Source organism: Bombina bombina, chromosome 3 (assembly GCF_027579735.1).
Source record: "Bombina bombina isolate aBomBom1 chromosome 3, aBomBom1.pri, whole genome shotgun sequence".
NCBI classification, from domain to species: domain Eukaryota; kingdom Metazoa; phylum Chordata; class Amphibia; order Anura; family Bombinatoridae; genus Bombina; species Bombina bombina.
Genome location: NC_069501.1, coordinates 470,138,216 through 470,155,458, shown reverse-complemented (window position 1 = coordinate 470,155,458; position 17,243 = coordinate 470,138,216). Strand labels below are relative to the sequence as shown.

The 17,243-nt window shown below is 41.3% G+C and overlaps 1 protein-coding gene across 1 annotated transcript in view; it reads left to right on the top strand.

Moving 5' to 3' along the window:
• The window catches only part of SORT1 (sortilin 1), a 78,025-nt gene that overhangs the window by 48,173 nt on the left and 12,609 nt on the right, over window positions 1-17,243 (top strand). The window contains exons 16-17 of the mRNA XM_053706761.1: window positions 3,813-3,929; window positions 4,143-4,257. Of these exons, the coding sequence (XP_053562736.1) occupies window positions 3,813-3,929; window positions 4,143-4,257 (232 nt within the window). The remainder of the gene's footprint in view (window positions 1-3,812; window positions 3,930-4,142; window positions 4,258-17,243) is intronic.

The window sequence follows — 17,243 nt, the reverse complement described above, 5'->3', positions numbered from 1 at the left end:
TTTGGGTTGCGGATTTTCTGAGCAGACAGACTTTTCTTCCAGGGGAGTGGGCTCTCCATACGGAAGTGTTCTCCAGGATAACCCTCAGGTGGGGGTTCCGGAGTTGGATCAGATGGCGTCAAGCATCCATGGTACAGTTCAAGGTCAAGAAATCCTTAGTCCGCCCTGATAGATTCTCTAGCGGTTCCTTGGGATTTTGGTCTAGCATACCGGTTTCCTCCATTTTCTCTTCTTTCACAAGTCATTGCTCGTATCAAGCAGGAGAGCACATCCGTGATTCTAATTGCTCCTGTCTGACCTCGCAGGATCTGGTTTGCGGATCTGGTGACGATGTCATCTCTTCCACCCTGGAGGTTACCTCTGAGGAAGGACCTTCTAATTCAGGGTCCATTCCTCCATCCAAATCTGGATTCTCTGAAGCTGACTGCTTGGAGATTGAACGTCTAGTCTTGTCTTGACATGGTTTTTTCTGAAGCGATCATTGAAACTATGTTTCAGGCTCGGAAACCTGGTACTCTCAGGATTTACCATAAGGTTTGGCGTAAATAGCTTTTTTGGTGCAAAGCTAAAGGTTTCGGGTGAGGATTCCTCTAATTTTATCGTTTCTTCAGGATGGTCTGGAGAAAGGTTTGTCAGTCAGTACTCTGAAGGGTCAGATTTCTGCACTGTCTATTCTTTTGCACAAACGTCTGGCTGATTTTACCAGATGTTCAAGCTTTTATTCAGGCCATGGTCAGAATCAGGCCTGTGTTTAAACCTGTTGCTCGTCCTTGGAGTCTTAACCTAGTTCTTAAAGTTTGCAACGGGCTCCGTTTGAGCCGATGCATGTTGTTGATATAAAGTTGTTTTCTGGTAAGGTTTTGTTTCTCCTTGCTATTTCTTCCGCTCGCAGAGTTTCTGCGCTTTCAGCTCTGCAGTGTGATTTCCCCATACCTTATTTTTCATGCAGATAAGGCGATCCTTCATACTAAATTAGGGTTTTTCCCTAAGGTGGTGTCGGATCGAAACATTAATCAGGAAATTGTTGTTCCTCTTTTTTTTTTGTCCTAATCCTTCTTATCATAAGGAACATCTTTTGCATAACTTGGATGTTGTGCGTGCTCTAAAATTTTACCTTCAAGCTACTAAAGATTTTCGGCAATCTTCTGCTCTTTTTGTTGTTTTCTCTGGAAAATTTAAGGGTCAGAAGGCCACTTCTACTACTCTTTCCCTCTGGTTAAGAAGAATGATTCGTTTTGCTTATGAGACTGCTGGACAGTAGCCTCCTGAGAGAATTACGGCTCATTCCACTAGGGCTGTCTCCTCTTCTTGGGCTTCCAAAAAATGAAGCTTCTGTGGAACAGATTTGCAAGGCAGCAACATGGTCCTCTGCATACTTTTTCCAAATTCTACAAATTTGATACTTTTGCCTCGGCTGAGGCCTCTTTCCTTCTTAATATGGGAAGAGTCCACAGCTGCATTCCTTACTTGTGAGAAAGATTTTGAAGGCTGTGTTACCCTCAGATTAGGGTCCACCTCTCTTTTTTTCCTCCCGTTAGCATTCCGTGTACTCTAGAGGTTGGGTATATGTTTCCGACAAGTAAGGAATGCAGCTGTGGACTCTTCCCATTTTAAGAAGGAAAACATAAATTATGCTTACCTGATCATTTCCTTTCCTTCTGTATGGGAAGAGTCCACAGCTCCCGCCCGTGTTCTCCGATGGGTGGCCCTAAATTTGATTTTTTTTTTTCTTCTGGCACCTTAGCCTGCAAAATCTTTCTCACAAGTAAGGAATGTAGCTGTGGACTCTTCCCATACAGAAGGAAAGGAAATTTATCAGGTAAGCATAATTTATGTTTTTGGGAGACAGGTTCTTCAAGTGGTGGCGCCTTCTGTTTAGGTCCTTCTGCCTTGTTCCCTCTCCCTGTTTATTTTGTGTCCTCTAGCTTGGGTATTGGTTCCCACTAGTAATTGGAATGACATTGTGGACTCTCCATGCCATAGGAAAAAAAATAAATTATGATTACCTGATAAATTTCTTTCTTTCCAGGCATGGAGAGTCCACAACCCGCCCACTTTTTAAATTCTAATTCGGCAGATTTTTTGAGTAAACTTCAGGCACCTTTTACACTTCTTTTTCCATTTTTCTTTGGCTGAATGACTGGGGATTATGGGTAAGAGAAGTTACACTTAACAGCTTTGCTGGGGTGCTCTTTGCCGCCTCCTGCTGGCCAGGAGTTGAATATCCCACTGGTAATCGGAATAACGTTGTGGACTCTACATTCCCGGAAAGAAAGAAATTTATCAGGTAAGCATACATTTTGTTTTTCAAGCTATGACACAAAGATTGAAAGCCAATATATTTTAAGTGGGCTATTCAAAGTTCACTTTTTATTTACTTGTGTATTTATTTGAATAGAAAAAAGCTGTGCAACAAGAATGAATGAGTTGTTAAAGGCAGGGATAACTCCATGGAACTTAAAGCGACAGGATATGCAAATGTTTTCTCTATACAGTTTGGAATGGAATATTTCAAAATATATTTTGTTTTATCGAAAAATATTCCTTTACGCAATAAACAATTTTTTTCCCCTCCTGTGGCAGTTGTCACTCTCAGCCATTAAGCAATAGATTTCCAGGACTCCGTTGTAAATAATCTTGCACGTCCTTTTACTTTCCCTTTATAAATTTAAACGGACACTGAACCTAATTTTTTTTCTTTTGTGATTCAGATACAGCATGACATTTTAAGCAACTTTCTAATTTACTCATATTATCAAATTTTCTTTATTCTCTTGGTATCTTTATTTGAAATTCAAGAATGTAAGTTTAGATGCTGGCCCATTTTTGGTGAACAACCTGGGTTGTTCTTGCGGATTGGTGGATAAATTCATCCACCAATAAAAAAGTGCTGTCCAGAGTCCTGAACTAATATAAAAGCATAGATGCCTTCTTTTTCAAATAAAGATAGCAAGAGAATGAAGAAAAATTGATAATAGGAGTAAATCAGAAAGTTGCTTAAAATTGCATGCTCTATCTGAATCACAAAAGAAAATAATTGGGTTCTGTGTCCCTTTAAATACATTTTACTTAACTTTTTTTAAATGCAAAAATAATAGTAATAATGTGTGTGGGGGTTTAACATGTGTAACTATTGCTCTTTAAAATGCATGACAGAAAATATTTGAGTAATATGTCCCTTTTTAAAGAAGCATAGTAGTTGATTAAATAAATTAAATTAATTAGTAGTTAATTAAATTGCACTAGTGTGTTTCAGTTATGAATAGAAGCGGCTTTGCATTACACATATGTTTTAGCAATAATACTTCCATTAAAAGCTATCACTGGTTTAGGGGCCAATTTATCATAAACTCACTGACATGGAGTGAAATCACACCATTTTTTTTGAGCTTTAAATTGTCGTGTGTGTGTACCTCCTCTTTTACATCCAGAACCCTGCATCGTGAGAGAAACAGTGATTTCAGTACTTCAGTACTGACGAGACATCTTGGATAATCTCACCAGAGCAGAAAGCTTAAAAAAATCTGGCCCAGTTAGAGCTTTTACTGTGTTTTAGGCAAGCAGGGCATATGTACGTAGGTTCCTTATGCACATTTGACCCTTTAAGGACACAGCTTTCAGTTTGCTCAATTGTTTTATGACGGAAAAATTCCGTCATATGTCCTTAAGAGGTTAAATAACGATAAGCCAGTGTTCTTTATAAATAAATAAATAAGAGTTTAGGGATATTGAAGCACAGACAATGTGACCTCTGTTTTTAATCTGTGTTTCTAGATTATTCCAGTAACACAAACTCTCTTGCTTTTGCTCAGTGACTTTGGATATTATCGTAAGGAAAATGACTCAACCTGTGTAGAACAGCCCGAACTACGGGGCCATGAATTAGAACTTTGTGTTTTTGGAGAGGAAGAGCAACTGAAGACTAAAGGGTGAGCGTGAAGAATAGAGAATACCTTCATTATTTCCACATCTTCATCCTCATTCCTTTGACTAAGGAGAGTCCAAATAGTTATTTCTTGGCTATTTATATCTTATTGCTACCCTTCTCATATCGACTTATTTTATATTATTTTCATTTATTTATATAGCCGCAAAATTCTGCAGCGCTGGATATAAAATTATGTCTTGTTTTTGTTCTGCAGTTATCGAAAGATTCCAGGAGATAAATGCATTAATGGAATAAATCCTATGAGAGAGGAGACAAGTATGAAGAGAAAATGTGCAAATGACTTCCTTGTCCCCAGCGTTCCCTCTAAGGTTTGGCAACAAAAATGTATTTTTTTATTAGTGTTTTGGTTGTTGCTAGATTCTAAGGGACATAAAAGGATAATAGTATGCTAGGGGTGTATTAAAAAAAAAAAAAAAAAAAGTGGGAGAAAAAAAAGAAAATTAAACTGCTTTGGAATTGGCATTCATAATTATTCCAAAATCCAAACTTTTTTTTTTCAAATTCCTTTACAAAAATTAAAATGAAATAAAAGTATTAAAAACTACTAACTAAAATGCAAATGATCCTCTATATTTATTTAAAACGACAACTAATACCTTTCTGACCACAGTACTGTCTTTCTAATGGCACTATGTATACACAAGTATAAAAATTATACAAAACTATCCTTAGGTTACATTAACAAGCTGTGTTATGGCATGTAAATATTGTCTAAATTACATATTGTTGTATACCTCTTCCAACTGTCCCATTTTATAGATGCAAATATTCCACTTACATTGCAAAATACCTTAAAGAAAGGGTTATACAGCCTCCATATGTGTAGGGTCCCCCCCCAGTAATTTCACAAGCACAAGCTTTGTCTGATGACTGGCAGTTTGATAGGTTCACCATAAAGATCAACAACCAACTCACTATGCCGTGAGAACTACAAATAAATATATGAACAAATAAAATGCAACATAAAGCTTGTTCCTTGATACTTTGCACATAGATTAGAATGGCGTAAAATCACTTACGGCCTGATGATTTAAAGGTCTCTGGGCTGGCGATGTTAATAAAGAATGCTCGCTAGTTCTTTTATTTTCTTGGTGGAATGATGTAAAGCCACTTTTATCAAAAATGTAAAATGTGTATGTAAATTACTCGGGAATAAATCCTATTAAATATGCACAGCAAACATCGTAATTAAAGTACACTGAATGTGCCAAAATCACTTTGAAATTCGTACTTTTAAGTACAAAATACAGAGTGTAATTTGTTGTTTTTTCGTTCCATGGGCGTATATGAAATGGTCTCTCTTAACCCAGCGTAATTGTGTAAAGATTTTCACACTATAGATCTGTTTTTTTTCTCGCCATTAAAAGTTGACAAGCTTTTCTCAAAACACTGAAAATACTTATAACCCTAATAGAGAAAAACATGCATACAAAAATTTAAACGATGGTAAGGTGATATACGCAGAAAGCAGCGTATTGTGGTTATATTGGCTGCAAGTGTGCTCACTGCTAATTTCGCTTTACAAAGAAAAGTTTCCCTTTCATACAGGTGGTGATAGTCCACTATCCATTACTCATTGGAATTACTCTCTACCACTAGGAGGAGGCTAAAATTCCCAAATTCCAAGAGCCCTATAAAACCTCTCACACATATCTCAGTCTTTACTTTACCTCCACTTGAGGTGTTTGAAGAATGAAGATGTGCATGTGATTTTTCAGAGAAAGGGGTTTTCATTCTATATTGAGGTCCAGTTTCCCCTCAGCGCAGGTCAGGTTTAGGCTTATCTGATTAGCACACGTCCCATTAGTCTCTCTTTTTTTTTTGCGAGCCAGGTTTGCCTGTCGGGTTAGGGCACATCCCTTGCATTGGTTTCCGCACACGTTTGCTCGGCTATGCGCACGTCAAGGTTTTTGGCTATTGCTGATGTTGCTGCTGCTTCTACTTACTGGTTGTCGTCTAGTCTTTTAGAACAGTATTCTAATAACCTTGTTAGTGCAAATATATTGGGTTTGCTTCAGAGTACCAATTATTCTGGATGAATCTGGCTTCCTCCAATCACGCCTTCAGGCAGTTGTCTGATTGCTTTGCCTGTTTATTTTAAGTGCATAAAAAAAAAATATTGGGGTTGTATCCCTTCCTTTATGTTATTACTCGTGGACTCCACAGCACCCCCTTACTTTTTGTTTTTTCTGGGGCTTAATTTTTTCCCACTTTTTTTCCACTTTTTTTTTTTTCCCTGCTCTCTTTTTTGTCTTATTCGTTTTTCTTACCTTGCTAGCTCGGCTAGACATTAGACTGAGGTATGTGTGAGGTGGGAGGGGTTTTATATGGCTCTTTGGCATTAGTGAATCTTAACCTCCTCCTAGTGGTAAAGAAGAGTAATTCCCATGAGTAATGGATTGTGGACTCTCACCACCATGAAAGAAAAATTAATTGATCAGGTAAGCATAAATTATGTTTCTCCAACATAGGTGTGTCCGGTCCACGGCGTCATCCTTACTTGTGGGATATTCTCTTCCCCAACAGGAAATGGCAAAGAGCCCAGCAAAGCTGGTCACATGATCCCTCCTAGGCTCCGCCTACCCCAGTCATTCTCTTTGCCGTTGTACAGGCAACATCTCCACGGAGATGGCTTAGAGTTTTTTAGTGTTTAACTGTAGTTTTTATTATTCAATCAAGAGTTTGTTATTTTAAAATAGTGCTGGTATGTACTATTTACTCAGAAACAGAAAAGAGATGAAGATTTCTGTTTGTATGAGGAAAATGATTTTAGCACCGTAACTAAAATCCATGGCTGTTCCACACAGGACTGTTGAGAGCAATTAACTTCAGTTGGGGGAACAGTGTGCAGTCTCTTGCTGCTTGAGGTATGACACATTCTAACAAGACGATGTAATGCTGGAAGCTGTCATTTTTCCCTATGGGATCCGGTAAGCCATGTTTATTACGATGGTAAATAAGGGCTTCATAAGGGCTTATTAATGATTGTAGACTTTTCTGGGCTAAATCGATTCATTTTTAAAACATATTTAGCCTTGAGGAATCATTTTATCTGGGTATATTGATATTATAATATCGGCAGGCACTGTATTAGACACCTTATTTCTCTGGGGCTTTCCCAAAGCATAAGCAGAGCCTCATTTTCGCGCCGGTGTGGCGCACTTGTTTTTGAGAGGCATGGCATGCAGTCGCATGTGAGAGGAGCTCTGATACTTAGAAAAGGCTTTCTGAAGGCGTCATTTGGTATCGTATTCCCCTTTGGGTTTGGTTGGGTCTCAGCAAAGCAGATACCAGGGACTGTAAAGGGGTTAAAGTGTTAAAACGGCTCCGGTTCCGTTATTTTAAGGGTTAAAGCTTCCAAATTTGGTGTGCAATACTTTTAAGGCTTTAAGACACTGTGGTGAAAATTTGGTGAATTTTGTACAATTCCTTCATGTTTTTTCGCAATTGCAGTAATAAAGTGTGTTCAGTTTAAAATTTAAAGTGACAGTAACGGTTTTATTTTAAAACGTTTTTTGTACTTTATTATCAAGTTTATGCCTGTTTAACATGTCTGAACTACCAGATAGACTGTGTTCTGAATGTGGGGAAGCCAGAATTCCTGTTCATTTAAATAAATGTGATTTATGTGATAATGACAATGATGCCCAAGATGATTCCTCAAGTGAGGGGAGTAAGCATGGTACTGCATCATTCCCTCCTTCGTCTACACGAGTCTTGCCCACTCAGGAGGCCCCTAGTACATCTAGCGCGCCAATACTCCTTACTATGCAACAATTAACGGCTGTAATGGATAATTCTGTCAAAAACATTTTAGCCAAAATGAACCCTTGTCAGCGTAAGCGTGGCTGCTCTGTTTTAGTTACTGAAGAGCATGACGACGCTGATATTAATATCTCTGAAGGACCCCTAACCCAATCTGAGGGGGCCAGGGAGGTTTTGTCTGAGGGAGAAATTACTGATTCAGGGAACATTTCTCAACAGGCTGAACCTGATGTAATTGCATTTAAATTTAAGTTGGAACATCTCCGCATTCTGCTTAAGGAGGTATTATCCACTCTGGATGATTGTGAAAAGTTGGTCATCCCAGAGAAACTATGTAAAATGGACAAGTTCCTAGAGGTGCCGGAGCTCCCAGAAGCTTTTCCTATACCCAAGCGGGTGGCGGACATTGTTAATAAAGAATGGGAAAGGCCCGGTATTCCTTTCGTCCCTCCCCCCATATTTAAAAAATTGTTTCCTATGGTCGACCCCAGAAAGGACTTATGGCAGACAGTCCCCAAGGTCGAGGGAGCGGTTTCTACTTTAAACAAACGCACCACTATACCCATAGAGGATAGTTGTGCTTTCAAAGATCCTATGGATAAAAAATTAGAAGGTTTGCTTAAAAAGATGTTTGTTCAGCAGGGTTACCTTCTACAACCAATTTCATGCATTGTCCCTGTCACTACAGCCGCATGTTTCTGGTTTGATGAGCTGATAAAGGCGCTCGATAGTGATTCTTCTCCTTATGAGGAGATTATGGACAGAATCAATGCTCTCAAATTGGCTAATTCTTTCACCCTAGACGCCACTTTGCAATTGGCTAGGTTAGCGGCTAAGAATTCTGGGTTTGCTATTGTGGCGCGCAGAGCGCTTTGGTTGAAATCTTGGTCGGCTGATGCGTCTTCCAAGAACAAGCTACTAAACATTCCTTTCAAGGGGAAAACGCTGTTTGGCCCTGACTTGAAAGAGATTATCTCGGATATCACTGGGGGTAAGGGCCACGCCCTTCCTCAGGATCGGCCTTTCAAGGCGAAAAATAGACCTAATTTTCGTCCCTTTCGTAAAAACGGACCAGCCCAAAGTGCTACGTCCTCTAAGCAAGAGGGTAATACTTCTCAAGCCAAGCCAGCTTGGAGACCAATGCAAGGCTGGAACAAGGGAAAGCAGGCCAAGAAGCCTGCCACTGCTACCAAGACAGCATGAAATATTGGCCCCCGATCCGGGACCGGATCTGGTGGGGGGCAGACTCTCTCTCTTCGCTCAGGCTTGGGCAAGAGATGTTCTGGATCCTTGGGCGCTAGAAATAGTCTCCCAGGGTTATCTCCTGGAATTCAAGGGACTTCCCCCAAGGGGGAGGTTCCACAGGTCTCAGTTGTCTTCAGACCACATAAAAAGACAGGCGTTCTTACATTGTGTAGAAGACCTGTTAAAAATGGGAGTGATTCATCCTGTTCCAATAAGAGAACAAGGGATGGGGTTCTACTCCAATCTGTTCATAGTTCCCAAAAAAGAGGGAACGTTCAGACCAATCTTAGATCTCAAGATCTTAAACAAGTTTCTCAAGGTTCCATCTTTCAAGATGGAAACCATTCGAACTATTCTTCCTTCCATCCAGGAGGGTCAATTCATGACCACGGTGGATTTAAAGGATGCGTATCTACATATTCCTATCCACAAGGAACATCATCGGTTCCTAAGGTTTGCATTCCTGGACAAACATTACCAGTTCGTGGCGCTTCCTTTCGGATTAGCCACTGCTCCAAGGATTTTCACAAAGGTACTAGGGTCCCTTCTAGCGGTGCTAAGACCAAGGGGCATTGCAGTAGTACCTTACCTGGACGACATTCTGATTCAAGCGTCGTCCCTTCCTCAAGCAAAGGCTCACACGGACATTGTCCTGGCCTTTCTCAGATCTCACGGCTGGAAAGTGAACGTGGAAAAGAGTTCTCTATCCCCGTCAACAAGGGTTCCCTTCTTGGGAACAATTATAGACTCCTTAGAAATGAGGATCTTTCTAACAGAGGCCAGAAAAACAAAACTTCTAGACTCTTGTCGGATACTTCATTCCGTTCCTCTTCCTTCCATAGCTCAGTGCATGGAAGTGATCGGGTTGATGGTAGCGGCGATGGACATAGTTCCTTTTGCGCGCATTCATCTAAGACCATTACAACTGTGCATGCTCAGTCAGTGGAATGGGGACTATACAGACTTGTCTCCGAAGATACAAGTAAATCAGAGGACCAGAGACTCACTCCGTTGGTGGCTGTCCCTGGACAATCTGTCTCAAGGGATGACGTTCCGCAGACCAGAGTGGGTCATTGTCACGACCGACGCCAGTCTGATGGGCTGGGGCGCGGTCTGGGGATCCCTGAAAGCTCAGGGTCTTTGGTCTCGGGAAGAATCTCTTCTACCGATAAATATTCTGGAACTGAGAGCGATATTCAATGCTCTCAAGGCCTGGCCTCGGCTAGCGAGGACCAAGTTCATACGGTTTCAATCAGACAACATGACAACTGTTGCGTACATCAACCATCAGGGGGGAACAAGGAGTTCCCTAGCGATGGAAGAAGTGACCAAAATCATTCTATGGGCGGAGTCTCACTCCTGCCACCTGTCTGCTATCCACATCCCAGGAGTGGAAAATTGGGAAGCGGATTTTCTGAGTCGTCAGACATTGCATCCGGGGGAGTGGGAACTCCATCCGGAAATCTTTGCCCAAGTCACTCACCTGTGGGGCATTCCAGACATGGATCTGATGGCCTCTCGTCAGAACTTCAAAGTTCCTTGCTACGGGGCCAGATCCAGGGATCCCAAGGCGGCTCTAGTGGATGCACTAGTAGCACCTTGGACCTTCAAACTAGCTTATGTGTTCCCGCCATTTCCTCTCATCCCCAGGCTGGTAGCCAGGATCAATCAGGAGAGGGCGTCGGTGATCTTGATAGCTCCTGCGTGGCCACGCAGGACTTGGTATGCAGATCTGGTGAATATGTCATCGGCTCCACCTTGGAAGCTACCTTTGAGACGAGACCTTCTTGTTCAGGGTCCGTTCGAACATCCGAATCTGGTTTCACTCCAGCTGACTGCTTGGAGATTGAACGCTTGATTTTATCGAAGCGAGGATTCTCAGATTCTGTTATCAATACTCTTGTTCAGGCCAGAAAGCCTGTAACTAGAAAGATTTACCACAAAATTTGGAAAAAATATATCTGTTGGTGTGAATCTAAAGGATTCCCTTGGGACAAGGTTAAGATTCCTAGGATTCTATCCTTCCTTCAAGAAGGATTGGAAAAAGGATTATCTGCAAGTTCCCTGAAGGGACAGATTTCTGCCTTGTCGGTATTACTTCACAAAAAGCTGGCAGCTGTGCCAGATGTTCAAGCCTTTGTTCAGGCTCTGGTTAGAATCAAGCCTGTTTACAAACCTTTGACTCCTCCTTGGAGTCTCAATTTAGTTCTTTCAGTTCTTCAGGGGGTTCCGTTTGAACCCTTACATTCCGTTGATATTAAGTTATTATCTTGGAAAGTTTTGTTTTTAGTTGCGATTTCTTCTGCTAGAAGAGTCTCAGAACTATCTGCTCTGCAGTGTTCTCCTCCTTATCTGGTGTTCCATGCAGATAAGGTGGTTTTACGTACTAAACCTGGTTTTCTTCCAAAAGTTGTTTCTAACAAAAACATTAACCAGGAGATTATCGTACCTTCTCTGTGTCCGAAACCAGTTTCAAAGAAGGAACGTTTGTTGCACAATTTGGATGTTGTTCGCGCTCTAAAATTCTATTTAGATGCTACAAAGGATTTTAGACAAACATCTTCCTTGTTTGTTGTTTATTCAGGTAAAAGGAGAGGTCAAAAAGCAACTTCTACCTCTCTCTCTTTTTGGATTAAAAGCATCATCAGATTGGCTTACGAGACTGCCGGACGGCAGCCTCCCGAAAGAATCACAGCTCATTCCACTAGGGCTGTGGCTTCCACATGGGCCTTCAAGAACGAGGCTTCTGTTGATCAGATATGTAGGGCAGCGACTTGGTCTTCACTGCACACTTTTACCAAATTTTACAAGTTTGATACTTTTGCTTCTTCTGAGGCTATTTTTGGGAGAAAGGTTTTGCAAGCCGTGGTGCCTTCCATTTAGGTGACCTGATTTGCTCCCTCCCTTCATCCGTGTCCTAAAGCTTTGGTATTGGTTCCCACAAGTAAGGATGACGCCGTGGACCGGACACACCTATGTTGGAGAAAACAGAATTTATGTTTACCTGATAAATTTCTTTCTCCAACGGTGTGTCCGGTCCACGGCCCGCCCTGGTTTTTTAATCAGGTCTGATAATTTATTTTCTTTAACTACAGTCACCACGGTAACATATGGTTTCTCCTATGCAAATATTCCTCCTTAACGTCGGTCGAATGACTGGGGTAGGCGGAGCCTAGGAGGGATCATGTGACCAGCTTTGCTGGGCTCTTTGCCATTTCCTGTTGGGGAAGAGAATATCCCACAAGTAAGGATGACGCCGTGGACCGGACACACCGTTGGAGAAAGAAATTTATCAGGTAAACATAAATTCTGTTTTTCCAGCAAGCTCCATTACTTTCCATAGAAGACCTCTCACAACTCGCAGGGACTGCCTCTTCTTCTTTTATGATAATTCTACCAGGGCAGTCCCTATAAGGGTCGGCGGTGAAAAAGCACGTCTGAACTTGCAAGGTTTAGATAATTGGCCTCTAAAACTTAAATGCTTGTCATTGCAATATAATGCTTTATATTAAAGGGATATGAAACTCAAACATTTTACTTTTGTGATTCAGACAGCTGCAATTTTAAAAAAGTTTTCAATTTGCTTCTATTAAAAAAAAATGTTTTTTGATCCCATGATCATCTTTGTTGAAGAGATACCTATGTAGGTGTCTGAAGCACTACATGGCATGAAATATTGCTGCCATCTAGTGCTCTTGCAAATGGACAACACTCTTACAAAACTGCTGCTTTATAGTGCTCCAAAAATGGGCCGGTTCCTAAGCTTTACATTCCTGCTTTTCAACAAAAGATATCAAGAGAACAAAGAAAATGTATAATAGAAGAACATTTAGAAAGTTGTTTAAAATGATATGCTCTATCTCAGTGATGGCTAACCTTGGCACCGCTGATGTTTCGGAACTACATTTCCCATGATGCTCAACTAGACTATAGACTAGCGACTAAGCATCATGGGAAATGTAGTTCCAAAACATCTGGGGTACCAAGGTTAGTCATCACTGCTCTATCTGCATCATGAAAGGAAAAATTGTGGGTTTCATATCCCTTTAAATATTGATATCCACATGAAAAACATGTAACAAAAACAATAACTCTTTGAATATGAGGTAATTAATATTAATTTGTAGCTAACTATAACAATATTAGCCCTTTAACTGCATATTAAAGGGACAGTCTACACCAAAGTTTTTTTGGTTTAAAAAGATAGATAATCCCCTTATTACCCATTTCCCAGTTTTGCATAACCAACACAGTTTTATATAAATATACTTTCTTCTATAAGGTACGACGAGTCCACGGATTCATCCTTTACTTGTGGGATATTATCCTCCTGCTAACAGCAAATGGCAAAGAGCACCACAGCAGAGCTGTCTATATAGCTCTTCCCTTAGCTCCACCCCCCACTCATTCTCTTTGCCTACTCTAAGTACTAGGAAGGGTAAAGTGAAAGAGGTGATAAAATGTTAGTTTTTATTTTCTTCAAGCAAGAGTTTTTTATTTTAAATGGTACCGGTGTGTACTATTTACTCTCAGGCAGCAGATGGATGAAGACTTCTGCCTGGAGGCTGATAATCTTAGCATTTGTCACTAAGATCCAGAGCAGTTCCCACAGAATGGCTGAGGAGTACTTAAGAAACTTCAGTGTGAGGAACGTTTTCATGCTATATAGCAGTGAGGTATGTTCAGTCATTTTTTCTGGAGAGACTGTGGTATTTCAGAAAGGCTGACAGTATCCCTATGAGGGTAAGCAGTAATCCTAAAGTGAAGAAGGGGTATTACTAAGCTTGCATATAGGGGCTAATAAAAAATGGTTGACACTGAGTTTGAATGTTTGTGGGCAAACTTTTTTTGAACTGGGAGTGCTGATAACGTTTTTGGCTATAACGTTTTTTGAAACTTTATTGAGGGTACACTTGGCTTCTTTTTTTGGGTTTCAGAACCCACATGGCTAGTTTGGAACCGCTCTGGTGCGGTTCATTTAGGCTGAAAAAACATTGAGTGAGATGGGCGGGGCCTTTTTTTGCGCCTCAGTTGCGCAGTTGTATTTACAAAGCAAGCAGCAAGCTCCAACTTTGGTGGGCCCTTGTGGAAGTGTTGGGCCAAATCAAAGCTTTTACCCCGTTTTTCCCCATGCTGGGGGTGTTTTTTCCGGATTTAGGCCTTATTAACTATCCGGTTTTTCACAGTAAAGGGTTAAGTGTTCCTTTCTTTGTGGGGCAAACTTATCTGCATAAATTGAATCTTATATCAAAAAAACGATTGGTGTATTTTAAAGCAGTTTTGCAAAACGTGTATGCTTTTTTTTCTCTTAAAGGCGCAGTACCGTTTTTTAAGATTGTTATTTTTTCACTAAATAAAGTGTTTTCAAGCTTGTTTGTGGTCATTAATAGCCTGTTCAACATGTCTGACATTGAGGAAAGCCAATGTTCTATGTGTTTGGAAGCCATTGTGGAACCCCCACTTCAAATGTGTCCCTCATGCACTGAAAGGGCAATAAATTTTAGCTAATAAAAGTATGTCGCAGGATGATTCTCAGTCAGAAGGGAATAAAGTTGCCATCTAATTCTCCCCAAGTGTCACAACCATTAACGCCCGCACAAGCGATGCCAAGTATCTAGTGCGTCCAATTCTTTCAACCTGCAAGATATGGCCACAGTTATGAATACTACCCTCACAGAGGTTTTATCTAAGCTGCCTGAGTTGCAGGGGAAGCGCAGTAGGTCTGGTGTGAGAGTAAATGCTGAGCCCTCTGACGCTTTATTAGCCATATCCGATGTACCCTCACAATGTTGTGAGTTGGGGGTGAGGGATTTGCTGTCTGAGGGACAGATTTCTGATTCGGGAAAGATGTTCCCTCAGACAGACTCAGATATGACGGCTTTTAAATTTAAGCTAGATCACCTCCGCTTGTTGCTCAGGGAGGTTTTAGCAACTCTGGATGATTGTGACCTTATTGTAGTTCCAGAGAAATTGTGTAAAATGGACAGATATCTAGAGGTTCCTGTCTACACTAATGCTTTTCTGGTCCCTAAGAGGATTTCGGACATTGTTGCTAAGGAGTGGGATAGACCAGGTATTCCCTTTTCTCTCCCTCCTACTTTTAAGAAAATGTTTCCCATATCAGACTCCATGCGGGATTCGTGGCAGACGGTCCCTAAGGTGGAGGGAGCTATTTCTACCCTGGCTAAGCGTACAACTATACCTATTGAGGACAGTTGTGCTTTCAAAGATCCTATGGATAAAAAATTAGAGGGTCTCCTAAAGAAAATATTTATTCATCAGGGTTTTCTTCTGCAACCTGTAGCGTGCATTGTTCCTGTAACTACTTCAGCTGCTTTTTGGTTCGAGGCTCTAGAGGAGGCTCTTCAGGTTGAGACCCCATTAGATGATATTCTGGATAGAATTAGGGCTCTCAAGCTAGCTAATTCTTTCATTACAGATGCCGCTTTTCAACTGGCTAAATTAGCGGCAAAGAATTCAGCGCGTAGAGCGTTATGGCTTAAGTCCTGGTCTGCTGACGTGTCCTCAAAATCTAAGCTTTTAGTCATCCCTTTCAAGGGTAAGACCCTATTCCAGCCTGAACTGAAAGAGATCATTTCAGACATCACTGGAGGAAAAGGCCATGCCCTTCCTCAGGATAAGACAAGTAAGATGAGGACCAAACAAAATAATTTTTGTTCCTTTCGAAACTTCAAAGGTGGTCCCTCTTCCTCCTCCCTTGCTGCAAAGCAGGAGGGGAATTTTGCTCAATCCAAGTCAGTCTGGAGACCTAACCAGACTTGGAACAAAGGTAAACAGGCCAAGAAGCCCGCTGCTGCCACCAAGACAGCATGAAGAGGCAGCCCCCGATCCGGGACCGGATCTAGTAGGGGGCAGACTTTCTCTCTTTGCTCAGACTTTGCAAGAGACGTTCAGGACTCCTGGGCTTTAGAAATTGTGACCAGGTGTATCTTCTAGACTTCAAAGATTCCCCTCCAAGGGGGAGATTCCATCTTTCTCGATTGTCTGTAAACCAGGCAAAAAGAGAGGCGTTCTTACGCTGTGTAGAAGACCTATATACCATGGGAGTAATCTGTCCAGTTCCAAGAACAGAACAGGGGCAGGGGTTTTACTCCAATCTGTTTGTGGTTCCCAAAAAAGAGGGAACCTTCAGACCAATTTTAGATATCAAGATCCTAAACAAATTCCTCAGAGTCCCATCCTTCAAGATGGAGACCATTCAGACTATTTTACCAATGATCCAGGAGGGTCAATATATGACCACCGTGGATTTAAAGGATGCATATCTGCACATCCCTATCCACAAAGATCATAATCAGTTTCTCAGGTTCGCCTTTCTGGACAAGCAAAAGGTGCTAGGGTCCCTTCTGGCGGTCCTAAGGCCGCGGGCATAGCAGTGGCGCCTTATCTGGACGATATCTTTATTCAGGCGTTAACTTACCAACTAGCCAAATCTCACATCTTGTTGGCTTTTCTAAGATCTCACGGGTGGAAGGTGAACGTAAAAAAGAGTTCACTTACCCCTCTCACAAGAGTTCCTTTCCTGGGAACTCTGATAGATTCGGTAGACATGAAAAATTTTCTGACGGAGGTCAGGAAATCAAAGATTTTAACCACCTGCCGAGCTCTTCATTCCATTCCTCGGCCGTCAGTGGCTCAGTGTATGGAGGTAATCGGACTAATGGTAGCGGCAATGGACATAGTTCCGTTTGCTCGCTTGCATCTCAGACCACTGCAACTATGCATGCTCAAACAGTGGAATGGGGATTATGCAGATTTATCTCCTCAGATAAATCTGGATCAAGAGACCAGAGACTCTCTTCTTTGGTGGTTGTCACAGGATAATCTGTCCCAGGGAATGTGTTTCCGCAGGCCAGCATGGGTCATAGTGACGAAATGCTATGCTCTGTCTGAATCATTAAAGAAAAAATATGGGTGTCATGTCTATTTAATTTTTTTGTTTACAAAGAGAAACAAGTCCTTCATAATAAGTGTCCCACTGCAACTCCTAGCTCTTTGGTTCTACATGCAACAGTTCCCACCTATTTGTACATTAAAGGGATACTAAATACAAACATGTTTCTTTAATGATTCAGATAGAGCATGCAATTTTCTAATTTACTCCTATTTTAATTTTTCTTTGGTCTCTTGGTAACCTTTATTTGAAAAAAGGGAATGTAAGCTTAGGAGCCGGCCCATTTTTGGTTCAACACCTTGTATTTAGCCACCTATCCGCAAGCGCTACCCAGGTGCTGATCCAAAAATTGGCCAGGTGCTGATCCAA